The following is a 27,211-nucleotide window of genomic DNA, read 5'->3' on the forward strand; positions in this document are numbered from 1 at the left end:
AGAAAGCAAATATTAATCTCCAAATTACTGAGAAACTATTTCTTTGAGGATCAGTATAAATGTAGTATAGTATAAATCAAATGTATCTTTTCAATAACCAATTACCACACAAAAACACACAACAGAACCAAGTAGATCATTGCCTGTTAATATTACAATTAATCCTAATTTACTGTGCAGCATTTGGGAAATTCTGGGAACATTCTCTCTAAATTTCTTTGAACACTATCATAAATATTCTGAATTAAGACATACAAAACATTTAAGATGCTCATAAATTGTAAAATACTGATATTTTTATTTTTCAAAAATGCAGCAGAAATGTTTTATGCTTGACACAATCCAGCCATCCGCTGAGTCAATAAACCCATATGAAAAAAATATTCAGTCAATCAAACACATCCGTTAAATGTTATTTTTTTATATCATTTTTGTAAAAGTTCTTTGCTTGCCATCCACAAATGTCTTCGGCTTTCATTTTTCTTGTATTGTATGTCGACAATTAACTAAAATTTCTCATGAAGAAGTTACCTAGGATGAGAGGAGGTTAAATAGGCCTCACTGTGACAAAGCTGCATGTAGTCGCACAGATGAGGCTGGGAATAGGGTAAGGGCAGGGGGGTGGATGGGACAGGTTTGGGTAAGGAAAGGAGCAGGAAAAGAGAATAAAACATGAAAGTTACAAAATCAGGGATAGGGCCTTTGGTTGAGTTACTGGTTAGGATCAAGTTATGGGAGTTTGGGGTTGGATGTTTCATTGGTACATAGGGTCTTTACAACCTGATAGACCATTTGTCATTTTTTAGTGGCAACCATGACAGTACCACATCTCTGCCATATGATTTGTCAATATGAAATGGCTGGAATCGATTTTACGAATGCTGCGAATCTTATTATCATTATGACACATAGCAGTAACCACTACCGCCCTCGAGCATTTACTGTGAAGTCAGCAGGAAAACCTACAACTTCTCTCTGAAATAAAGTCAGTCAAGTATTTCCGCAACATGTTGGTTTTAATCATTAATTTCAGATCATCAAAAGCACGCCAGGGTGGTAATTTGAAAAAATATTGCTCCATTATCAAGATATTAAGGCTTGAAAGGCGGTATGCTTGGAGGTGTGTTTGCCATCAATGTCAAGCCAAACTTTCGCACAAAATGATGTGATCATCCTTCCTCAGCTCCACCCAAAGCTCCACCTAATAAATCAAATTGGGCTCCAAACAATTGACAACATGGCAGCAAGTTGGAAACCAAACTCCAGGCTTGAGATCGACATTTTTCTACACTTTGGAACGCTTTTAAGCTTCAACAAATCTTAGATTTAGAGAAAGGGAAATTATATTATCGATAAAATAGAACTTGGCTTTATTCTTCCGATCAGTGCCTTTGAGAGGGACAAGGTTTCAGTCAGCATTAGGTAGTTCAAGCAAGGGGCTTTTAAATACTGGGGCCCCTGGTAAGGTGCGAAACATAAAGGTCAGACGAATGCAGAAAAAGCATTCTTGACTTTTTGTGACACACTGTGATTGGGGACCCCCTGAATCATCACCACCTCTCTGCAGAGACATGAATAGATGTCGGGTTAAATTAAAGGGTAAGGTCTTTAAGAAGAGTTTAAGGGATAAAGGAGAATAGGGAAGGGGCTAGGATAAAAGGGTTAAGGGTCATGGTTTTTGGCTGGTGCTCCATCATCAAACCGATATTGCATTATCTACACAGTACTAGTTTATCATTCGATGGTCAAACAAATAGACAGGATGGTGTGAAAAATGTTCTATACTTCAACTACTAAACAAGTATCTAGATGTTTACATAGTTAAGAATTATTGAAATGACTGTGCATAGCAAATATAGCCTTTAAATTAAGGTACTGTGTACATACTACAGTGGGTGAGATAAAAAGACAACCAGCCTTGCTTCAGGACATCTATACAATAATATAGTAATATCTGAAATGAAAGCAATAATGTGGTTAAATAAGTCATGTTTTAATGCAAGAGCAGGTAAATGCTATAAATCATAATATATCATCTGTATCTTTCCATTCTATTTACAAGAGTTTAACACATAGCTGGTTAGAGTGATTCTTCAGTAAGTCTGACAACACTTCAGAGGCCCCTTTCTTCTTCTGAAGCTGATTTCTCTCTCTTGGCACACTTTCCATTCCTGTGTTTTCCATATCACTCTATCTCAATTCGTCTTTCTCAGTCTCGCAGCTGTTAAATCCCTCTCAGTAAAATCTTAATCTCTTTCCCACCATCCGACTAACTTTTCCTTCAGCTAATGTTTTTTTTTGTTGTTGTTTTGTTTTTTTAATCTCCCTCTTCCCGTCTGTCTGTTTTTACATCCATCTCTCGCTGAAATTTGTTATTTTCTCCTCAGCTTAGTTTGATCCTTGGCAGATAGGGCCTTTGATCTTTTAATGGAAAAAAAATTGCTACATTCACATTTCACAGGTTGTTCAAGTTGACATCAGCAGTCTGTGTGTGGTACTTCAGTTCTGCATCTACACCTGCTCTGCTCAGTCCCAGCACTGCTTCACCGTGCAGCACAGGTACAGTAGGAGATGTAAACTGATCCATAACTGACCATTTTGCCACAGCATTCCTCTTCTTCCTCCTCAGTTGTAGAAATAGCAGAAGATTTAATATCCAAAGCAGGTTTTTTTTAGACGTTTGATGGATGTCTTGGCTCGTCTTCTTCCAGGTTATGAGTGAATGATGCATAGAACTGCATCTCCCGGGATCCAGTTTGTCTTCAGTTCCCCGACATGCAACACACAGCTGTCTGTCTTTTCATCCTGTTACTGAAAATGTCTTTCTGTCACTCCATCTGTAACAATCCTGCAGGGTAATTAGTAGAGGTATTTAAGTCTTTTGTATTGTGTGTGTGTGTGTGTGTGTGTTTTGTGTTAGTGAATGTGTGTGTGTGTGTGTGTGTGTGAGTGGGTGTGTTGTAATTATGTCCCTGTATGTGCAAGTATCTTGCTGCGGTTATACACGTGTGGTGGAGTGTGTGTGCGTTGAGATGTGTGTGTGTGGCAAGTGTGTGTTACTATATGGGCTATGGTGTGTGTATCCCTGGTGCGGATGCCCCATCCTCATCCCCACCACTGATCCGGGCGTCATTGGGGTCATCGGCGTCGCTGGGGTAACAGGGTGTGACCCAGGGGTCACAGGCAGCGACCCTGGGGTCAGAGAGGTCATGAGGGGGACGTCGTCAGGTGAGCGGCGCAAGGTGAGGGTGTAGTCGGGCGGGCAGGTGAGGCGCACGGTGTCCAGTGTGCTGTAGATGTCCTGGGTGTCCAAACCGTCCAGGGCGTCCAGCGTATCCAGAGTGTGATGGTGGTGAGCGTTGTTCCTTTCATCTGCTGATGCTGCATCACACTCCAGCTGCTTCACCTAAAAGGTTGGATGGGTGGATAAGGGGAAGGGTAGATGAGAGGATAGGAGAGTAGATAAGGAGCAATGGTTACACAAAGAGACAGAAAGAAACAGAAAATCTGACTCACAGTGAAATAATCAAATCATTATTGAATTTCTGACATTTTTCATTTTCTTGATTAATAAAATAGTCCATAATATTTTAGAATATAAAGCAACAGGAAATAGCAAAAGAAATACCCATCACAATTTTCTGAAGACCAAGGTGACCAGTTGCATGTTTTGTCTAACCAACAGTCCAAACCCTAGAAGAGCAGCTGTTATTAAGCTCCATAATGTTGAGATATATATATATATATATATATATATATATCAGGATATGGCAAATGTATGTATAATCAAGTATAAAATAGTAAAACTGAGGTTCAATGAAATAAATAAAAACTTGTAAATGCAAAACATGTAAAACAACAACTTATATTATAGTATATTATTAGTATTTAAATGCCATTTACTGAATGCAGATAAAATGACATATTTACAGTGTACAATCCAATGAAAATTGATACATAATAATACATAATAATACATAATTATCACTCAGCCTGCCATGTAATAAAAACTATTTCATTTTACATTATGTCTGAAAAGAATGTAAAAGTCTAAATGGTAAAAACTGGCAAAGACTCGACCTGGATGTTAGCGTTATTGGCACTACATACCTCTCTGTGAGCCTTAATCTCACCTTGAGGAGCTGTAAGTTTAAAAAACCCCACCATGACAAAATGTGTGAAATCATCTACTTAAAGACTAAATCCTTGGTGTAAACTGAGAGTTTATTCCAGGTTTTTTTTTACAGCCATTAAAAGCTACAACCAAATGCTGGGTTCAAATAAGACTCAAAGTACACCACTGCTATTTGTCATCGTCATCGCCTACGTCTGAGTGAGTTACATTGATTTTCATGTCATTCTGCCAGGCTATTGTGGCTTTTTCTGATCAGTATTATGTAAAACTCAAGAATACGGTGCATGAAAATCATGCTGAAAAACACTATGCTTGTCACACCGGATCTGATGGTGTGTGAAATAGCATGAAACACCACATGAAAAGAATTGACATTTAAATAAATAAAACACAATTACAAAAGCAGATGCTATGTGGAGCTACATTGCAGCAGTTCAATTGCCAATTAACAGGATTTGTCAGCTATAAAAGAGACCTGACATTTGTGAGATTTCAGCGCGACTAATGGAGTGCAAAAGAGGCCAAATAGTCATTGGATGAATTGGAAGCAATTGGAAGCAATTCAGGCAATTGGACACAGCTCACACATGCACATGCGTCGAAACACACTAACAGATGCACACACACACACTCTTACACCGATAATGTCTGCTGATGACAGGCTGTGTCTCTGCAGAAGTGCTCTATTGGCAGCTTCTCCACGGGCAAGAAAGTGATTCATTCAGACAGTCACTTACACAACCTCAACTGGCTTGACGTTACTTATATTTATACGTGTGATTATAAACCATAAGCACGATCCATAACTAAAAAAATGATGTGACAACAGAAGCACACAGACCCTACACACACTCCAACGTCGGCTTCAGTTGTGGTAAAAATAAAATAGAATAAAAATACAAAAAGCACATGACTCACCTGTAATGACATCAGTCCCTCCCCCTGCAGGTGGGCAGCAACATCCGCAGGTGTGATGTCTCGTCTCGGAGGAGGAAGTGGACGTGGCCGACGGTGCTCCAGTCGCCTCTTGTCTTTCTTGTACAGCAGAGCCGCAAACGCCAGGATGTTGAGAAACAACAGTGACGCTCCCACAGCAATCGTCACTGAGAGTTCGGTTGAGTAGTCCTCATTGGGGACGCGAACCCCGTTTTCCCCTCCACCTTGGCCTAAAGCAGACTCTGGCGGTTGTGGAGTACCTCCTTGTGAACCTGGATGACGTGTACTACTAGGCGGCCAACCTTTGGCTAGACGCTTAGTGTAAGAATAAGGAGTGTCGTCCTGCGGAGAGGGACTATGTGTGAAGGAGGATACGGATTGAAGGAGTTCATTGACATGATGTAAGTGAGGGACCAGCTGGAGCCAGAAGGAGATCTTGGTGGCACGGTAGTGGTCTCTGACACGGGGCTTCAAGCCAATGTGGAGGTACAGCTGCTCTTTAGGGGTGTACTTAGACCAGGCCACCTCCTCGAAACGGTTAGGTTTAGTGTGGATGAACTTGGTATCTTGAGGAACTGGCTGGTTTGGGTCTCTGTAAAGAGTGAAACACAATGTGTTATTTATTCACATGGAGATGGGTTGTGTGCGGTTGTGATGATTATGTAAGTTTTTTGGTGTATGGAGGCGTTAATCATTTGTGCTAGGCAAGACACAGCTTTTTATCCTCTCTGTTCTACAAATAGCTGTAATCACATACAAAAAGATTCACAGAAGAGAAGAAAACAGGAACAAAAGAAAAAACACTTCAATAATAGTGAATTATCCATCAGCAGCTCTGAGAATCTTGACAGATGAAAAACATGTACAAATCTAAAATAAATCACCAAAAGAAGGATTAAAAAGGATTAAATAAACCACAGAATACAAGGAAGCAAGTCACATACTCAGATATTTACATTCAAGAATCACCTTTAAAAAATAAATTACCTTAGTCGAGTGATTCAATGTTCTACCATGTGTGATGCACACATTCAAGGAAAGTATAAATGTCAATATTATGATGCTTTACAGTTTTTTAAATGTCAGAGACGGCAAACAGTGCTGCTGAACGTTTTTCCTCAGCTGGCTACCATCCTCTGAGGAGTGTGAGTGTCTCTCATGCTGGCCAACAGTTTCACCAGCGCTGGCACACATCTTTAAAATCAATATCAAAGTAACATAAGACAAACCCGTCACAAAAAGATTTTTTTTGCACAAAGCAAAAGAAGTAATTTTTTGTCCTGTAAACATAGCTCAGGTGATTTAGTCACGGATCATTGATTTTTGTCTGCTTTATATGCCTTTTACAAACCATTTCAGATAATACACAGAAGAGTGTGTGCTAAAAATAAACTATCAGATGTCTTTATTAGAGATGAATGTGTGCGTACAGTGAAAATCTTCTGAAAAATCACCTATCTGATACGTACGGGCAGGCAATTATTTGTTGATTTATTGACTTATTTGTGTCAGTGGCGAATATGACGTGAATGAAACGGCGGCGCATCTTCAAACGCTTGCCAGTTACACACTATGTGCTCGCTTGTCAGTCAACACCTTATGAATAACACACTAAAGGCAGCTCACGTAAAAAAGACCTACCGGCACACAAACACACACAGCCTGAAGATTTATACGCCCACACGGAGGCTTACAAAATATACATCAGGGAGCATCATATCCTCCCGGTTAAATTAAGCTGTCGCAGAGTTCCATCACCATCTGAGGCACTCTCAGGCAAGTGAAATGTTTCTTCAGAGAAAGTTCCCCAATGATAATTGAAGTGCACACTGAAATTTTATCATGCCTCCTTGGTGATTTTGCTCTGCAGCTTGCCTTGGTGGTAACGACAACACAGACAACAGATGCAAAGAGTTTTTTTTTAATGTCACAGCAGTCATACTCCTGTATGTTGTGAGATAGCAAGGCTCTACCGTGATTTAGATCAAGGTCTAGACTGCAGATGTCTCTGTAAATCTGAAGAGGTCTCAGTGGAGTGAGCCTCGATTGGATTAATTACTGGTAATTACTCTCTTCGAGCAGTGCAGAAAGAGGGTCCACCCTCAACAATTACTTTTATCTTGTATATCATGTCAGAGTGGGCAGATAAAAGGTACCGTTATCAGTATGGATTGTCAGGTATTTTAAAGTTTTAATGCAAATTCTTTCCACGAGCATAGTTGTCTTAGCTACTGGCACATCACTTCATCTTCAATTTAATTAACCGGATCTCAAGAAGCTACTTTTAGCTACTGGCAGATCATTTTAATTTGAACATGTTAAATAAGCTCTTTGTCACATTGCACCAGTTTTGGCGATAAATGAGTGAAGGAGGATGCAGAAGGAGAGAAGATTTATCAAACAGTGGCCAGTTTTTCATTCTTCTTTTAGCACATTACCTTGGCGATCCTCAAGGGCTTTTTTCAAGAGCAGGGTTTCTTTAACTTTCTCAGCCAAGGTCCAAAGAAGATAAGCAGTGTCGAGATTTTGACATGACGGAGAACCCGTGTGCACCCTATGCCAAAATTAGTCCGCAGTGTAGCTTTCATGTTTGTATCTAAAGTGTTGTTGCTCCTCAAACTTCAGAGATCTTTTGAAGGAAAAGACATTATAATACAATATCCTTTGCCTGTGAGCTCATTATTTTTGTTGCTCTTAAACTCCAGTGTTTTCCCCTAATGCATCATAAAATCTTGGCTTCAGTGAGTATAAACTTCCATTCCAAATGAAACCTAATATTTCTGAAAAACTTTTTTTTTCCCTAGGCTATTAAAATGTTACTTATCTTGATAGGAAAACTTGGATGGATTTAGGCGCTTGTGGCCTCTACACACATTGCTGCTAAAGCATTTTTTCCTAATTGTATTTAGCACATGCTAAATAGCTACATATGAACAGCATTTGTGGGAAATACATTTGTTTAATGCTACTTAACAGTAGAGTTGTCTTCTCCCTATTATTCTTTTTGTTTGATTGTCCTCTCTGTTCAAACCCTGCCAGATAATTACACTCCATGCCCATAATTACTATCAATCAATCCAGCGAATTAAACATAAAGAAAACTTATCAAGTGCTTGCCGTTTGTCTTGATCACACCGTAGACTTGAGTCTTGGCTGTCTTTTTTCAAGCATGGAGGAGGTTTGTTCCTGTAAAATCAGGAGTGAGCTGTCCACAGTTACTGCAACAACTCGATGTGTTGCCAAAACCACATCTCTGCAGAGAGTCGGATATAAAAGGAGGAAGAACGACTGATTTCTCACTGACTGCTGTGCATTTTCTTTTTTTACATTTTAAAATGTGATTAAAAGGCTTTCATTTATTATTGTGACACATTCTACATGTGGGTGGGGATTAGATATTAATAGCAGAAATTAGAAATGTATTTCTGTGTCAAAGAACGCAAAAATAAAGAGAATGGAATAAGCCGTGCTTTGTTTTTGTCTTATTTCTTGATTTTCGAACAAAATACTCTTCTCAGTGGGATTTTCTAACTGAAAAACAACGTCTCACATCAGTGTACATTTTAATGGCTCACCCAGTCTTGGCAAAGTTGGTCCAGTAAGTCATGACTACAGCGCTCAGCATCACGTCGTTTTTGGAGAAGTTACAGTTGAACAGATCAGTGGGTCCCACCATGGGCACGCCAAACACGTAGGGCACCTACACAGCCAAACACACATACACACACACATACACACACTTTAGCATAACTCACTGTTGGAGCCAACACATTACATGAAAACTGATTCAACAACATGAAGCTAAACTCTGGTCAGTAAATTCATCTTCTGTTTGACACACCATTCCCAATCAACTGGACTAAAATCCACCCCCACAAATCCCAATTACAAATGCATAGACATGCATATTCAGAGTGTTGAACATAACAAGTATACCTACAACAAAAAACATGAAAAATCAATGGTCCACATCAATATGAGGCAGCAAACCAAGAGCTGATTCATTGTATTTCTAAAATCTTTACGTTTTCTATAATTACCTATTATTATAGTTATCTACATTTTTTCCCTGATGTGTTTTAGTACCTAAACTAGTCACTCTGCTTTTTTTAATCACCTTTATTCCTCTCCTTGATATCTAATCTTCCTTCTGCGACCTCCTACAGGCTCCTTTTCTTCTATAACTGTCATTAATGTTATCCCTGTAAAGCCATTCATCAATGTAACATCAGCTTACCTCATCACCATGGGCAGAGTCAGCCCAGGGCGGTGTGGCATCACTCTGGCAGTGGTGGTAAAAGGAATAGAAGTAGGTTGGGGAGCCATACTGAGCGTGGAGGTCAGCTGTGGCAATCGCTGGCGCAACCCATTGGTGGTCTGTGAATAGCGCAACCAGAGTCTTCCGTCGGGTTTCTGCGTTGTCACGGTCCGCCCAGTCCGTGTACATGAACCTTTAATATGTCCGTTTAAAATTAGCCAGTTAATCAATCAACTGATCAATTGAAATTAAGTCTATTTATTTATCAAGCAGTATACTGACAAATCTTTCATCAAAGAATGCAAAATATTCATACATTTATATTTTGATCAAGGGATTACACTTTACTAATTATAAACACACAACAAAGTCAAATAAGCATATTCAAATATCCGTTTGAGGAAATAGTTTGAGATTTTGGGAAATACACTTATTTGCTTTCTTGCCAAGAGTTACATGAGAAGATTCAGTACAGTTCAGTGTACAGTACACTCTGTCTAAGATGTATAAAAGAAATCCACTTACTAATATCATTAAAGGTCCCTATTAATCCCTACACAAAGAAAATATAAAACATCATGTTGTGGTTTTGCAGGAAGTAATATCTTGTGACTGTTTCTTGGCAAACCTTTGCTGGTTGCCTGGCAACCACACTATTAAGATTCACGGATTGGCCAGCACATGACCCCACATGAAACCGCAAATTGTCAATTTTCCATTTTGTTTCTTTTTGTTTTTTGGTACAAAGAAAGAAACAAGTTAACATAGTAATTAGCGAACTTCAGAGATGTTGGTAGGTATACTTTAGTTCACCTTTGGATAGAGCCAGGCAAGCTGTTTCCTTTGGTTTCCAGTCTTTAGGGTAAGCTAATCCACTAATCATCCAACTGTAGCTTTATATTTATCAAATACATGAGTGGTTACAATGATCTCATATAACTATTGGCAAGAAAGTGAATAAGCGTGTTTCCCTAGATGTCAAACTACCCCTTAAACACATTCAGACATTTACAGAGTCACTCACCTTATGCTCTCTCTCAGGGTATCTCGGCCTTCTGGGTATCCATACAAACTATCCACAAAGTCTGACACAGCAAAGTCAAAGTCCTCAGCCGTGACACCATCCTCCGAGTCCACAATGCCCTCCACAAACTTCACGCCCTCACCCTGATTAACCCCCAGCATCACGTCGTAGTTCAGAAACTCTCCCTGCTCCATCAGAATCTGGGGGTCATCTGGGATAACATCACCATCAATCACCGGGGCAAAAGCCGTGTGATATTTGGCCGGCGTTATGTTCTGCTCCACAAGTTCGCGGTAACTCCGACCCTGAAGGCAGGCGACCAGTTGGGTGCTGTCATCAATGCCGCAACCCACTCTCTCACCAAGCTGCCGGGCGTACTTGCTGGGCTGGTAGTTGACAGCCCAACTGGCTAAAGCGCTGCCGCTCTGGATAATGGCTCTGTGGAAGAGGTCTGAGATACACATGAACACACACATGAATACAAATAAGGGCGCACAGAGCATGTACACTGAGGCACATAGATGTATACATTTATTAATGCACATGCACCCACACAATCATGCATGAACGCACAACCATATGGTTGCATACATACTATATATGTTTCACCCCTAAACAGATGCAGAACAAGAATTTTCAGAGAAAAAAAAAAAAAAACACCTCAAAGATGCAATATTCAAAAGGATGACAGGTCATAGATAGATCACCAGGTTCAAGTAGGTAAGGGTTAAAAGTTTGAAATAATACAGCTCTTAGCTGTATGAGTCATGGGCAGGCTGTATTATTCAGAGAGCTTATTCAGGCATTTACCGGTGAATGAAAGCTGCATAGGTCCACTGGCTACCTTGAAAAGTTTTATAACCCTAAATGTCATTCTTCACTGCACCCACCTCCTTACCAACCATCAAATGTGCACAACTGTCCACCTGCCTGTATTTTCTAAGAATTTTAAATCTTTTAAATGTGCTTTTTGTCCATGATACTTCCTTACCCTCTGAGTAGTGAGACAAGGTGAGCAGGCTAACACAGGAGGCTCCAGCTCCAGATCCAAATACTGTGACCCTGTGTGGGTCTCCACCGAAGGCTGCAATATTCTCCTTAACCCAGCGCAGAGCCTGGATCTGATCCAGCAAGCCGTAGTTCCCTTTAGCTGCCTGGTCACCTGTGCTAAGAAATCCTACAGGCAGACAGAGAGACATGTGTTATTACAAATAGTGGAACATAATAAAATGCTCTACAGAGAATTGAACGGTGAACTGAAGATTTTTTCCTGCAGACTTTTTGGAAATAGAACCTCTTTAACTTACAATCTTGTTCATTATCATACATTTAAAGTGAAAACTAATGAAAACTGACACCCCTTAAAAATCTGATCAAATCAAGAAGGTACATCCATATTCATGTAAGAGAAAATCAACACACACACATAAACCTACACACGCATGCAGCTACAAACACATCCCTTATTCTCTTTACTGCTGACACTGTTAAATAAACACAAAGGATCCTAATGGCTCACTCCACTACGGTATATCTCATTACTGCAGAAGCTAATTTCCACCTCAAGGAGCCATGAACATGTAAGAGCATAATGAGCAAGAAGGATCGTCTTTCTTCTCCATTATACTCTTATATGCTCAGACCGGCTGGAGGGTCATTGTTGAAATAATACATTTCATGTGCTTTCTAAGTAAGATACGTATGGGTAAATGTTTCAGTTTACTTATGTTCTCTACACTAACAAACACACCCTAGGTAAGAAATAATTGTTCATAATTGTACACTGCTTTACATGTATGTGCTCACCTCATGCATCCAACTTATGGTGACAATGATGAGGAAGATGAAGAAGAAGACACAGCTACTCGAGGTGATGGATGATAATGATGATGGTGGTGGTGGTGGTGATGATCATTTTGGAGGTGATGTAACACAGAGGATGGAGATGAAGACAAAACATGTAGGATTGGTTTTGTTTAGGTCGATATGGTGATTACAACCATGGCAACTAGCTTTATCCCCAAAGTCAGAATGAAATAGTTGTTATGTAGATTGTAGATTTACACCATCTTACAAAATAAATATGTAATGAAAACCTTGACATCTTGAAACAGACAACATAGATCTCATAAGCTCAAGTCAGTATTTTTTGGTTTGAACCTTTTTAACATGAATTCAAAATCTTTCTTTGTCTAATTAAAGGAGCAAAGCAGAGCACAGATGTGGCCTTTCCTTTAACATGCTTTGTGTGTACAGATCATTCGCACACACAGATGATCTGCAGAACGTGCTGAAACTGCATAAAGATAGTAATCCAAAATAAGCTCTCTTAGTAATCTTTTACTAAATCTACATCTTTATCAAAAGCCTTATTCAAACATATTTTTTAATATATATATTTAAAAAAAATCATTTTCTGTCACATAAATCCACGTAGTGGATTAAAGTAATGATGGCATGCAGGTTAAATCATTTTTAACATTGCTGAATAAGCCAAATCACATAACTAATTATAAAACATACTGTATGTTTTATTAACCTGATGGCACATTTTAATTAATGTCTTCATGAATTATTAAAAAGTGGGCAAATCCTAATGAGAGCAAGGGCATGATATAACCCAGCCAGTGGAACGATATGCAGCTCATGCATCTGACTTAATCAATATGACGGCTCAGACAAATCTCAATACTAATGCCCTCAGTGTTGTACAGTAGAGGATTCCTTTAAAGTATGTTTTTAACCCTCCTGAATCCCTGCTGCTCAGGCTTTGTAATATTAACAATTACAGCTATTAAATGCTGGGATTCTATGATATTATATTTGTACAGCCTGTGAGCTTTGCATAGCTGTCTAAAATTAGAAAAACCACAGGGAATCAGATTTTCCCTGTTCAGAGAGCAATGAGTCAGAGAGTCATGGAGGTAAAAAAAAAAAAAAGGATCAGATTTGAGTTAATGCTAGTAGTGGAAAAAAATGTCTTCAGGGGGTTTATTTCCACTAGGGACACCCATACTGAACATGTTTTCACTCAAAAAAATAAAACAAAAGGGCATTTTCACATTTTATAGCTCAGTGAAGGATTTAACAATCCAGATGAATGTTATGTAAAAATGTACGCAAATGTGTATTGAGAAGAAAGGGCATTTACAAAGGGTGCATTACAACAATACACCAGCACTTAGCTTTACCAGATCTAATGTCATAGACTAAACTTGCATCTCCTCATCCAATGCCACTTTCTTTTTTGCTTCTTCAGCTTTTAAGGAGGTGCAACTATTCTCCCACCCTCCTCTTTTTTTTTTATCCATTTATTGCCCTTTAGCTTAGCCCCCAAACGTAAAGCAAATTACTATACAGGAGGTAGTGTGATACTGCGGTGATATTATCAGAATACCCAGAGCACCTTGGCAGTAATTGCACTGCTATTGTTCTTGCTCAAAGGGTGGAGCGTGGAGTTGAGGCACAAAAACAGCCATTTCAAAATGTGGATTGTTTCCTCATATATTGCTTCATTGCTTCTATATGTTTTGCAGGGTCTCTGATAAAGTGATGTTTGTCCGCTAGACACTGTAAAAATATTCTTAAAAGGCACCCAAGCAATGTATCTAACGGACATTCATCGGGTGTAGTTTCTGCAAGGCAAAATAACTCAATAGGATGAAAAATAATTGGAATATAGAATCCCAGGTTGAGAACACTGGGCTTTATTTTAAAATACAGCTGCACCCGTACTCAAAGCTTATACACTCATATTACCATAAAGTACTGTTGTAAGTGTTGAGCAAATTAGATAGATATAGAAAATATATTAGATATAGAAGATATATTATTTTACCCAGTACTCCTAGGCGATAGTTGAGGGTTATGACAATGACGTTGCCGTAGCTCGCGAGAACACTGCCATCCATCATGTTACCGGTGCCTTCAGTGTAGGAGCCCCCGTGGACGTAGACCATCACTGGCCGTGGACCCCCTTCCTCATGGATGTCTGGGAAAAAGAACAAAGATAGATAGATAGATAGATAGATAGATAGATAGATAGATAGATATTGACTGTGTGTCTGTGTGTGTTTATGCGACTTTCCAACTGTCCATTTGTATGTATCTCAGCCTTAAATCTCTCGGTGGGTTTACTTTATACATACAAAAGCAGAAAAAGAAATCTGTGGCTCCCTTGCTTATGCTTTATATCTCCCTACCTTCATTTTCTCAGCAGGTGGACATAAATTGAGGCTGTAGAAGTGTTCATGCTTGCCTTGTCCGTGTGCTCGTGTGTGTAGGGTCACATGCATGTGTATGCACCAATATGTATGCATGAGTGAGTCCGTGTCCTTCCCACTTTCCTCTACAAGTGAAGGCGTAAACCCCTTGGCGACTGACGCAGGTGTCTGCATATTAAGTGTTGATTCAACCAGCGGCATACACAAGGGAGGAGGGGGCACTTAAAAAAAGTATTTATTTATTTAACAAGGGTATGTCTGCGCCCTTATAGGACATGTTTTAATCATTTGCCACAGCCAAAATCTTACGGTCACCCCCAAAATACCTCTCTGGTTAGTCAGTGCTGCCATTGTTGCCACTTGACATGAGGTCAAAATTAACCCAAACATGAGATCTTAATTCTAACCCTGCATGCAGATTTATTCACCTTTGCCCCTGAGAGAGTCTGTAAGATCCTTTGGGTTCACTTACCTTCCTCAGTGGGCACGTAGATATTGAGGTAGAGACAATCCTCACTCTGGTGAGTGAGGTACGTCGCCGCTATATCCAAGTTAGCCGTAAGCCAGGACGGCATCATATCTCCCAGCATGCTCCTTTCATCCAGTGACTGCGGGCACACGGGAGCAAACTGTGTCACATTTCGTATTCCTGGCCAGGGTAAAGGAGGCTCGGGTGCCTGGAAGCGCCTGTCACCCGTGGGAGGTCTTGCGTATGGTACTCCCAGGTACTGGATGACGGGCCCAAGGAGGTCAGAGGGCAGCGGGGTCAGGATACCACGGATACGGCCCTGCGCCGTGGAGATGACAGGCACAGTCTGCTGCGCAGATGAGGAGGCCGGATAGAGTGAAAGGGAGAGGCAGAGGGACAGGAGGAGGTATAGAAACCCGTGCAGGGAGGAAAAGGATGGGAGAGGAGATGAGGGGGTTCTCCTGGTCCTCAGCTGGGACATGATGGTGTGTTTAGGGGAGCTGGGAGATGATGGGGAGGGATGGGATGAGAGGCGGAAGGGACTGAAGGAGGGCGAGGGTTACAGCTGTGATGACTCTTCAGAGGTATCTAACACACACACACAGCTGCTGCTCAGCTCGGCCCATAGCACGCACAACACACAGTCTTTTCCTCTTCTGTATATGTGTGTGTGTGATTGGTCTTGTGTGCGAGTATGTGAATCTGAGTGGCTAGTGACTCAGAGTGGGTAGTGACTCAGTCCGAGAGTCCCTTGAATACGTGTCTGTGCGTGTATGTATGTGTGAAAGTGTTTAAGCGAGTGTGTATGTCCTGGACTGGCAATTCGAGCATGTGTGCATGTATATGTGTGTGCATGTGTGTGTGTGTGTGTGTGTGTGTGTGTGTGTGTGTGTGAGAGAGTCTCTCGTTATGTAAACAGTAGCATCACTGTTCCTCTGTCACTCTCTCTCCTTCCGGTCACCCCCATAACAAGTCCAAACTGCCTTCTGGAAAAGAGAAAGAGAGGCAGAGAAATGGAAAGAAGAGGCAGAGAAGGATTAAATTAGTCTTCATTAGAATAATCACGGTGTCAAATAAAGAAAATATCACACAGACACACACACAGACACACACAGCAGGCTTATGCACATCACATCAGAAGAATAGGCTGTGCCACCTCGCTGCTGTTCACGTTAAAAATAGATATGAGAGCGATAGATAGGGCAAACGAGATGTTGTCCGCTCAGCTTAACTCGGCTGCTGTGTCACACAGGAATGGCTTGTGTGTTGTGTGTTGTGTGTGTGTGTGTGTGTGTGTGTGTGTCCGATATGGGACATATGTCACATCCTCACTACACTACTGTTTCACAGATCACAGGACCCGGTTGAGGAGAGGGGAGGTTGAGGGGAGGGATGGAGAGTCACGTCACATGCTTAATTAAACCCTGGATACACCGTAGAGCTCCTGACCTGCATGTAACACACACACACACACACACACACACACTTTGTTGCATGCACACCTTCTTTATGTCTCCCAAAAATAGACACAAACACAGCTTTTTTCTTTCTTTCCAAAGACGCTCAAACACACTTTCTTGATCTCTGTATATGCACACACACACACACACACACACACACACACACACACACACACACACACACACACACACACACAGCTGCTCCCCAGCCGACACTGCTATCTCTCTCTGAGGGCCTTAGGGCAGAATATTAACACTTGCACACACACACACACACACACACACACACACACACCCGCACAGAGGGAGCAACATCAATTTCCGCACATCCACGCGCACGTCCACGCGCACGTCCTCACTAAGCAGCATAGATATTAGAGTGTAAAAATGATCAGTACTATCGCTCCTCCCATGTTAGATTGTATTGGTGTCTGCTGTCCAAGGTGCTAGTTAACATTCCAGTGGTGATCACACACGCTGATGAATAACGCTCCATTTATCAAGGCAAACCCGCCTGCCACCCCTCTCCTTGTGTGTTTATTATACACAGAGAACAGATTTGGAATAAAGAAAGAAGAAAAAAAAAGCTGCATTCTTATTAAAAATCACCAAGAAGAAAAAAGAAGAAGAAAAAGAACAAAAAAAGCTCGCTTGTCAGGGTTGTTTTAAAATCTATCGACACTGAAGCTGACTACGGCAAAACACACACACACACACACACACACACACATACGCACACACACTCTCAAAATGCAAACCTGCATCCTCGCTGCAGTAAAAAAAAAAAATCATCAAATGACAAAATGTAAGATATACCGTACCCAGCCTGGGTGAGTGGTGTGAAATCCCACGGACCATGTTCCCGTTCCCGTCCACCGCAATATTCGCCTCGTGTTTTCGCTGCTGCAGCTTATCCGACGTGCCCAGGATGGGATATTGGGAGATATTCCTCTGCTGCTGCTGCTGCTGCTGCTGCTGCTGGTGGTGGTGGTGGTGGTGGCGTTGGCACGTCTCCTGGGTGAGGATAACCCAAAAAAAAAGAAAGAAAGAAGAAAAAAAACAACAACAACCCTCAAGTCCGAGAGAGGTGGAAACGAAAAGAAAAAAGACGTTTTAGGATGTAGTAGAATTTTTTTTCTCCAAGGAACGCAGGCCCAGGACGTTCAAATGATCAATCTCCCTCTCTTCTTCTCTTCCTTTCTTTCTCCTCCCTCCCCCATCTCTCTCTCTCTCTCTCTCTCTCTCTCTCTCTCTCTCTCTCCCTGTGTCTCTTTCTCTCCCTAGATGCGATTGGACAGTGTGGCAGGCAGCCGCTACTGATCCAATGATACGCACCTAGCTCCGTGAGGAAGCGCAAGAGAAGAGGAGAGAGAAGAGGAGAGAGAATGGAGGAGAAGAGAAGAGAGGAGAAGAGAGGACCGACCTGTGCGGGGAAACACACTCACAGAAGTGCACGCACGGCCATCATCACACAATGCACATTGGTGCATAAACACACAAGGCTCCACAACGTTTGCGCACACCTGTAGAAGGTCTCATTTCACATAAAGGGAACATATGCACAGACAAATGGAAGTAACACTCAATGCATCCTCACACAAACCTGTAGCAAACACACACACACACACACACACACACACACACACACACACACACACCATAACACGTTGAGAAATAGTGCTGGAGTACACAGTGACCTCTTCAGGACCGGCACAGGAGATTCTGTTGCCATTCTATTCAGCTCTGCCTGCAAGCAGCTTTCTCCCCAGGCACTGCATGTGTGTGTGTGTGTGTGTGTGTGTGTGTGTGTGTGTGTGTGTGTGTGTGTGTGTGTGTGTGTGTGTGTGTGTGAATATGGTAATGCAGTGGGTCTGCAGTCGCCACTAACTGTGTTTGGGAACACTCCTCACGTCAGCACAGCCTTCCGCAGCAGCATTCAGAACTTTCTATTCCTCTACTTAACAATCTTCCATCCACCCATCCATCTCTTTGTCTGCCCGCCTGTCTGCCTCTGTGTCTGCCTGTGCACTTGTTTGCTTATTCCTCTGTGTTGCCCTCTACTCATGTCTCCTGAGTCCGCCCCCCCCTCCTCCTCCTTTCCCTTATTTTAAAAACGGGTTGTATCTTTTTTTAATAAGGCAAACTAAAACATGCAGGTCAATTTGTGGAAAGGCTTTGTTTGTACAGATGGGGTGGAGAGGTGCTTTGGAAGGATGACATTGACTTATAGTCTAAGCTTTTACAAAGCCATAGGGCTCCTATAACAGCAAAAAAAAAAAAAAACTGTCACTCATTCCTTTTTTTAACAACAAAAAAAAGCCCTGCATGAGTATCTGAGTCTGTGTTCAGGCTCAGATCGGATTAAAAGGGTATGAGGTAGAGGTTAGACCAAAAAGAAGTTATCAATAAAATCAGAGGAATAACTGTAGAACCGCCAAGCCGTGACTCTATGGATGTAAAAAAGAAGCTAGAGCAATTTGCAAACATCTGGAGCTGTGTAACATGTTTGTTGGAAGTATTCCCTGGCTTATGTTAACATAATGATTCAGGAGGAGTTGATAACATTCAAGCTCGAATAGAAGGTAATACTAAAAGTCTACTATATTATCTGAGTACAGGACCAAAACAGTAATCTGACTAACCTGTGTCTGATGGTGTGTAACACAGAATTATCTGTGAAATCGATATTGGAAACTATTTAGAAAAATCAGACAGAGTACAGACGGATAAATTGATGAACCATCTGTCTGTCGCCATTGCTGTCTTTCGAGCAATTACTCCTAAAACACGTTGTCACACTCAGCTAATGTTGAACCACATAGCAGCTACCAGGATTTAAAGTGTAGTAACAAAGTATATATAATAGCTTTAACTATGGACAGGAATTCCATCTACCATTACCATTGCTTGCATTCTTTGCCAGCCTCATCTAATTGTACCGTCCTGCTCTTGTCCACTAACATGATATCCACTTTGCGGTTTTGACAGTCTTGGGGCTAGACTATCACAACTGTAGCAGCCACATTTAAGTTTGTTTGAATTCAGTTACTTACATTGTTTTGTGAGTGTGCACCCTCTACAGGTGAGGATGGTGGTGCGACTGATTGAATAGCAGCCCTTCAGGTATCAGGTGGAGAAGGCAGACCAGCAGACACCGTCATTGACCGCAGCGTGTGAAGCTGGGTGGTCCTGCGAGTTGCAAGATTTAAAAGACCCATGCAAACAATGCGTTATTTATGTGTTTATTTAAGTTACAATAAATTATCGGCTTCATTCATCAATCAGCTCTCACTGGATTGTTTTTGGTCACAAACTGCGAGTCTGACACTGCACGACTGCTTTCTCCAAGTGGTGAAACAAAGGAACCTGGAAAACTGGATAAAAAGGGTTACAAGAAAAACCCAAACGAAGTTTTGCCACCACAACAACCATAGAATTGAATTGACATATTTCTATGTCTTCGCCCAACTGTGCCATGTGCGGCGTATTTCACCACAGATCTGACGACAAGGTAAAGCGGTGAGAATATGCTCACTATAGGATACACTTTAACGGATATTGATTTTTTCGGGTGGCTAAAACATGTTTTTCTGCTGACTGTCCACATCAGTGCTTTGCTCTTCTTCTGTGCTGGGAGCACACTGACTAATGTTTACTGTAGGTGACACCCTAACTAGACATGCCCGCTTCCAAAAAAACTGAACCCTTTCATCATTGTGTTGTCATCGTGAGACAATGATTTGTGACAGTTTAGGAATGCACAGACAAATGATGTCATCCTGCTCATAGGGGTGTCAGATCACAAAATGCTTCTGTGTCGCTCTGGAGTGCATAGATCAATGACTTTCTTTTTTTTGTCAATGCCATCTGGTATGACACAGGACCTTAAAATGGGGGAAATGCTCATTTCAGCAGGAGTTTTTTCCTTTCTTGTCACAACAGGCCTCCCTTGTCGACACTGTTGAGAGGTGGATTGTAGAAATGAAGGTTTTATGTATTGTATCTGTGTGTTTCTGTGTTGTACTGGCCGTGAAAGCAAATTTCCCTCTGGGATAATAAATCTAAATCTAATTGGGAGGATTTCATGTTTAATGGGGGATTGCAGTGCAACCCTACTATAATAGTCTCTCTATGTAGTTGTCAGCAGACTGTTGTTGCTGACACAAACTTATCACATCATTCATTGACATTCATAGTCACATAAGGAAGGGTTTATCTTCTCTATTTCCTTACATAACACTCAAAAGCACAAGATTCAGGGTCATTGAAAGTATTCATTCAACCAAACTTTAAAAACCTTTACTGATAATGTTCTTACTGTCTCACAGACATTTTGGCCTGTTTAGCATTTTAAGTGCATGCCTTTAGAGAATAACGGAAGGTTAATTATTGAATTGTATCATTCAGTACACCTGTATGGAAGCATCTGCATTAGTTACATTTCTCTACTAATTTATTCCAGGTTTTAGTTCTCGATTTTAATTAGATCCATAAAACATAGCAATGGAGCTCTGTGGCATGCAGTAGATTGGTAACAAAAGAGATAAAGAACTTCAAATACCATTATTTTACAAGCCTGAACTGTACTTTCCATTTAATTGTCCCTTCACCAAGATTGCAAACTGCTTAAGTGCCGTGTTGGACAATTAGATTAATCCTGTTGGTTTTAAATGCTTTTGGCAGGTGAAAGCTGTGTCCTAGTCGGCACAAGGACCTCAGAAAACCTGGAATTAAGCTTGTGTTTTGTTTGCAATTTTAAAATTGTACATTATTTGAAAAAAAAATGCTATTATTAAGAACATGCTATTGTCATTGAGAATACAACAGGCCCCAGATTGTTATGCTATACTGATCAACCTGTTGATTCTTGAGATAATCAAATTAACACTAACAACAATTCTCCAAAAAACTAAAAATGTTATTCAGTCCGTATATTTTTATTTTTCAGAAATAAAAATACTAGACCTCTGTAAATTATTGAAATACAGGAAATGTTTACTCATTCATACAGTGGATTCAGATGGACATCACAGTCCTGTAGAGACAACCACACACTGGAGCTGAGCCAGGAAGCAATTTGGTGGTAGACAAGTGGAGCTCAGCTCATCTCTGACAAGCTTCAGGCTGGTTTTAATTGCCTGTCTGTCAGTCTTAAATCCTTCAGATAAAGCATAATGTACATTTAACAGATACAGCGGATAATCATCAGCATAGCAGTGGAGCTCGGTGTCATTTGGATTGGCCAAATGGGAGCATATGGTGAGAATCTAAAGAAAAAGAACTGAACTGAAAAAGGGGACATTTCGATTAAGCAAAATTCAGCAAAGTGTTCCAGAGATACAAATCCAAAGTGTCAACATAGCCAGTGGCATGCACAGGGCGGTTTTTGCTACATGTGTTCTCTACTGGCACATTGCCATGCTTATTTTTTGTCTGGATGTAAAACCTGGATGTGAAAGTGTCAGGCTTGAAATGAGTTGCAAGCAGAGCTGCTGACGGACAGAGGTTTTTTTTTTTTTTAGTGCCTGGATTTGTGCTTAAATTTAGCAGATTAAATCTCTCACTAACTGCTCGCCTCATTTTTAATTTGTGCCTACACCAGAGGGGTATCTGAGTGACCCATGTGCCCATCTGATCAGCTCTAGTGCTCCTAATAGCACCTCTGATCAGCCTAGTTGCCCTGCAAGTGGCCCCTTGGTCACCCCTAGGGCCTCTCTGGTCATCTGAAGTGCTCTGCTCAGCCCAAATGCCACTCTTGCTTAACTCAAGTGTTGCTATTGTGTGACATTAGGGCACAAATTAACCCTTAACCTACACACTAGAGACATGGCCCTTGTTCATTTTTCACCATTTCCTTATTTGAATCAGTGACTGGAGACTGAGTTTGTCTGTGCATGTAATATTTAATGATATGGCTCATTTGTTTTCCATCCATGTATCCGTATTTCTCCGTTTACCTGTCCAGATCTCATCAATTTAAAACTGTTTTTTACAAGTATCCTACTTTATAGTGCTTGTTCTAAATCATTTTGTTTTATCTGCACAAACATACACACACACACATACACACACACACACACACACACACACACACACACACACACACACACACACACACACACACACATACACACACACACACACACACTTTGTCTAGCCTGCCCAGGTTTAGGGATTTTTTAAGTATTATACAATGCATTCATTTGTCCATTCATCCATCTTATTAAATTAATGTCAGTTCCTCTCTTCATCCCTTAGTCCAGATTAGTCCACCATTCATTCATCTCCCATCCCTCCAGCTTTTCTGTCTCTCCTCCAACACATTTGCTCTGCTCGTCTATTAAATTATCTCTCCGTCTCTCAGCAGCCCAACTCTCTTTCAGTTCACCCATCCCTCCCACAGCTCCCGCTCAGTCTTAAAATATTCATTGATGTCTTAAACACTTTCTCTGTCCCTTTGACACACACTACCTACTCTTAACTCTTTCTTTGCTCCGTGCAACCCTCAGCCACTAAATAACATCACCTATGTTCAGATGGGTACGTATTCACATATATACACATAATTCCTCATTTTTAATTTAAAAATTCCTCGAGTTTAATTGTATTATAAACTGTATGTCACACATAACAGCCCAATCTAGAGACATAATATTGTGATTTTTGAAGTGGATGTTTGTAATTCAAGTAGAACTCGAAAAACAGAAAATGCTGGAAATGGTTTTATACAATGTCTAAAAAATAATGCGTAATAAATCACTGGCTGAACTGGATAATTCACCATTACCAAAATGCATTTTCTCTTGTCATTTCATTACTTAAACTTCAAAGTTGTGCAACAGGAAAATGTAGAAAATGCTGGGAGTGGTCTTATATTGCTTCTAAAAAATAATGCAAAATAAATCACTGGCTGAGCTAGGCAATTCACTCCAAAAAAGCATTTCCTCTTGTCATTTGATTACTTAAACCTGTTACTCATCCATCCCTGTCTTGCTTATCTGTCCCTATCTTTTCTTAAAATTGTTGCTCTTAAACCACATTTTCAGCCTGTTTTTTTTATATGTGGCTTTTACTCTTATCAAAGCTCACGGTCACTGAGATTACATTTCCTTATTGACTGTACACACAAAAATGCAAAGACAGGCGCACAAATGAACGCATTTCTACATGAAGTAGTTTCTATTAGAGTCATTTTCTCTTAATCAGACAACATAGTTTAAATAAAACAAAGACTCCACCGCTGGTCTCTGCATTTCCTGTGTATCTTCTTGACAGTATCTCAATTAAGTCATGATTGTTCCTATTAAATTCCAGTCAACCTGCGTAATGCTGTCTCTCCTCTGTTGTAGCCATGGTTTAAGAAGTATTTTTATCTCTCCCATCATATTATATGGTTGGGCAGTCAAATCAAGTCAGATTTATTTATAAAGCACTTGTCGCAAAGTGCCCTGTCACAGGGCACAACGAAAAGAAAGGACAACCAAGCAGATATTAAAAGAAAGGCTAAATGAAAGACAAAACCAAGAAAACACACAAACACCAGAGTTTCCATGTGCATGAATGTGTCTGTCAGCATGTGAATGATAACATACTGAAGCAAACAATCTTAAGAGACATGCCAGACTAACACAGACCATAAGAAAGGAGCCATAGGGAAAATTAATGGCTGGTCATGTAGGAAGCTTTTATTGCCTAATGGGCATGTAGTCTGGAGCAAAGTCTGACATGTTGCCTGAAATGATAAAATGGGTGGACTGACATGAAGACCTGCATGTTGTGAGTGGAAATTACGGCACAGTACTGTATTATAAATATCTTAAAGGTGCGGCAGGAGAAAGGAGAGAGAATTCAACTGTATATTTCAGATCAGTCATAGTGGTCGAACCTTTGCATTCTCTCCCTCTTTCTCAAGCACGTATCACAAGTAGCCACACTGGATGGTACAGGCATATACTGTAAGTGGTGTCTGTGAGTATAATCCAAAATATTGAACTTTCTGCCTAATTTCATTTGATAAACGGCATATTTCATATACAACAGACACTAAATATATGCAGCAATGTTTGCAGTGTGTCAAACAAATAACCTTTCCAACATCCGACATTTCTATGCCAAATTTGATTAATTCTGTATTTTGATTTTTCAAAATGTTGCTTACCCACATTCATCTAATGCATGCCTAGGCCAGTGTTAGCTATGAAGTCACTGATTTTCTGTGTGCAGTGCGGTCCAGCTCAGTGGCGTTGCAGGAGCATATCAGGTAGTGGTGCAAGTAGCACTGGCTGACACACTTATGGCGTTTTGGGAGCACACACTCCAGCACACAGCATCAGTCCTTATTGGTATTTCTCACAACATCAGAGCAGTGTGAGGAGGGGGAGGGGAGGTCAGAGACTGGGAAGCAGAAGACAGATGTTGGATGGAGATGGGGGTAAAGGAGCAAGTAAAGGAGGTGCACATGAGGTGGGAAATGAGAAACAAGGAGGAAACAAAGAAAAGGCACGAGCAGGAAGAATAATAGGAAATAAGGAAAGAAGAATATGTGGTGGGAGGGGAAAATGCGGAAAATCGGCACAAGTGAGAGACAGGGGTGAGAGAGGGAGAGCTAATAGAGGGGGCTGAGAGTGTGGAGAAAAAAAAGTGAAAAGCAATTAAGAGCGACACAGCAAGGTGAGACTGATGCAGAGACAGAAAACAATAAGGTGTTGTAGAGAAGGGTATTTTATCAATTTTAAAGTAACAGTTATGTGAATTGACTGCGATCACACTTCAAGGGATATGGATATTACACAGGTGAGGATAAGTATTGATTGAATCACAGCACGTATATCCAGAGGCAGTGGGGAAATTGACATGTCGGTGCCATACTCATGTGGTGTGAAAATGAAAGCCCTGTAATTGGTCATTCTCTGTGGACTGGTTTGGGCAGAGGTTAGAGAAAAATAAAAAAAAGCACCAGACATATATGTTGAAATTGATGTTCACAGGATGCAAAGAGATAAGAATACTCCTGTGAACGGTCAAACATGAGATAAACGCAAACTAATCAGCAACTTAATAATGCCTAATAATGGCTGAACAAATCAGAGATGACTGACTGACTTACTGTCGGTGTCCTATGACAAAAAGAAAACTAATAAATTGCATCTGAGTGATCACATTCACCAAATGAGGCTTTTAACTGAAGCACAGAATCTCTATGCTGTGTATTAGATGACTCTTAGTGTCCTGAAAGTACATCTAAACACTATTATCATAGCTTTTTTTTTTTTCATGTTATATTTGGACCTCATAACCTCGTGATAGTAATTTTGCTTTTGTCTCAGCATGTTGCAGAGAGTGCTGCCAATGTAAATCCACAGTGCCTGAAATTGATGTCCATGTATCGCAGCCCTAAAGGGGCTTCCTGCTGTCATCTCACATCAAATAGAAAAAGACGCCCCGGGACTGCAGCTTCTCTATTTCAATATATGTATGTGTGTGAGGTAAAGCTCTAGTTCATCCAACGGGAACACCACACTAAAACAGTGAGTGCAATGTGAGAAGGTTGTGTTCATGAGTGTGTTTCGTGTATGTGTCCATCCCTTTTTATCTGTGTCAGGAGATTTATTGATGAAGGTACCTCTGAGCTATATCCACTGCTCCGGCCCCCTGAATTGATACGGCAGCTGTTCAATCAAGGGACCTATAGTCACTGCTAGGTGACAAAGCATCCTGGAGTGTCAGTGAAATCCTGTTGCTTAACTTCAAGATCCTTTACTGCCTGTCTCAGGCATCTCACTGCCAGCTTTGTGTTGTGACTGTGCTTTAGTCTCTATTCTATTCCTGAGTTTTAATTCCCTGTGTAGAAAACAGTGCGTCAACCCCAATTTGTCAAATCAGTATGAATTTATGCAGAAGCAACACACCTCCTGTTGCGTTTACTTAAGCAGAGTTCCAACAGAATTATTGTCACAATTTTGATTCTTGTTGAGAAAAAGACTTCTCATTAGTGGGACTGTTTAGTTTAGTGTTTCTCATCCTGAAGGATGTCACAGTATGAATCATTCATACACCAAGCTTTCACATTAATACATAAGTAACATACCTAAGATTTTATCAACAGCTGATTGATACCTACCATTGTGCATTTTTCACAAGGTAATTTAACATTAAATAAAATAATAATAATAATAAACCTTATTTCTATAGCACTTTTTAGAGTAGAGGTTTACAAAGTGCTTCAGCATTGAACTTGGCATGCAGTTTTTATGGTGGTACTGATCACTAGGTTTGTGTTCAGGACCTTTCTACCGGGAGGAAGCTCAGTGATCGATGCTGCCGATGGTTGACCTCGGTTTAATGTATTTGTTTGTGTGTGTGTGTGTGTGTGTGCATGTGTGTGTCTAAACCAACCTTGATGCTACAAGCATGCTCTGAGCATACCTAGCAGTATAGTAAATGTGTCTGGCGGGCCATTTTCGTCCAATAATCTCGTGTGTGGCCATGAGCTCTGCCTGGATCACACCCTCTGATGTTTCTACGGCAACCCACACTCCTGTCACAGGCCTACCTTCCCTTCCAACACACACATACACACATTCAGGAGCACAACAACACAGACACAAGTGAACACATTATTACGCAGAACCCAGATTTAAAATATGCAATATGTATGTGTACATAATGTACATATATATATCTACTTACAGCATCTACAATGACAA

General features: G+C 40.7%; 1 protein-coding gene across 1 annotated transcript; it reads right to left on the minus strand.

Moving 5' to 3' along the window:
• Window positions 1–321: 321 nt before the first annotated feature.
• Window positions 322–17,679, minus strand: LOC104928724 (neuroligin-4, X-linked-like). Its single transcript, XM_010743064.3, has 9 exons — window positions 17,327–17,679; window positions 15,049–16,031; window positions 14,192–14,344; window positions 11,345–11,530; window positions 10,354–10,804; window positions 9,309–9,522; window positions 8,647–8,771; window positions 5,054–5,663; window positions 322–3,406 (listed from the first exon to the last, which is right to left on the minus strand). Exons 2-9 carry the CDS (start codon window positions 15,524–15,526, stop codon window positions 2,999–3,001), a joined length of 2,625 nt encoding a protein of 874 aa, XP_010741366.2. The 5' UTR covers window positions 15,527–16,031; window positions 17,327–17,679; the 3' UTR covers window positions 322–2,998.
• Window positions 17,680–27,211: the final 9,532 nt, after the last annotated feature.

Source organism: Larimichthys crocea, chromosome XVIII (genome assembly GCF_000972845.2).
Source record: "Larimichthys crocea isolate SSNF chromosome XVIII, L_crocea_2.0, whole genome shotgun sequence".
Taxonomy (NCBI): domain Eukaryota; kingdom Metazoa; phylum Chordata; class Actinopteri; family Sciaenidae; genus Larimichthys; species Larimichthys crocea.

Bases quoted from the DNA above. Each gene is read 5' to 3' on its own strand.
- LOC104928724 (XM_010743064.3), bottom strand. From the start codon at position 15,526: ATGTCCCAGCTGAGGACCAGGAGAACCCCCTCATCTCCTCTCCCATCC. The intron at 8,772-9,308 runs GTAAGCTGATGT...TTGGCTGTGTAG, and splicing joins ACTCTGCCCATGGTGATGAG to GTGCCCTACGTGTTTGGCGT. The intron at 5,664-8,646 runs GTGAGCCATTAA...CACTCTTTACAG, and splicing joins ACCAACTTTGCCAAGACTGG to AGACCCAAACCAGCCAGTTC.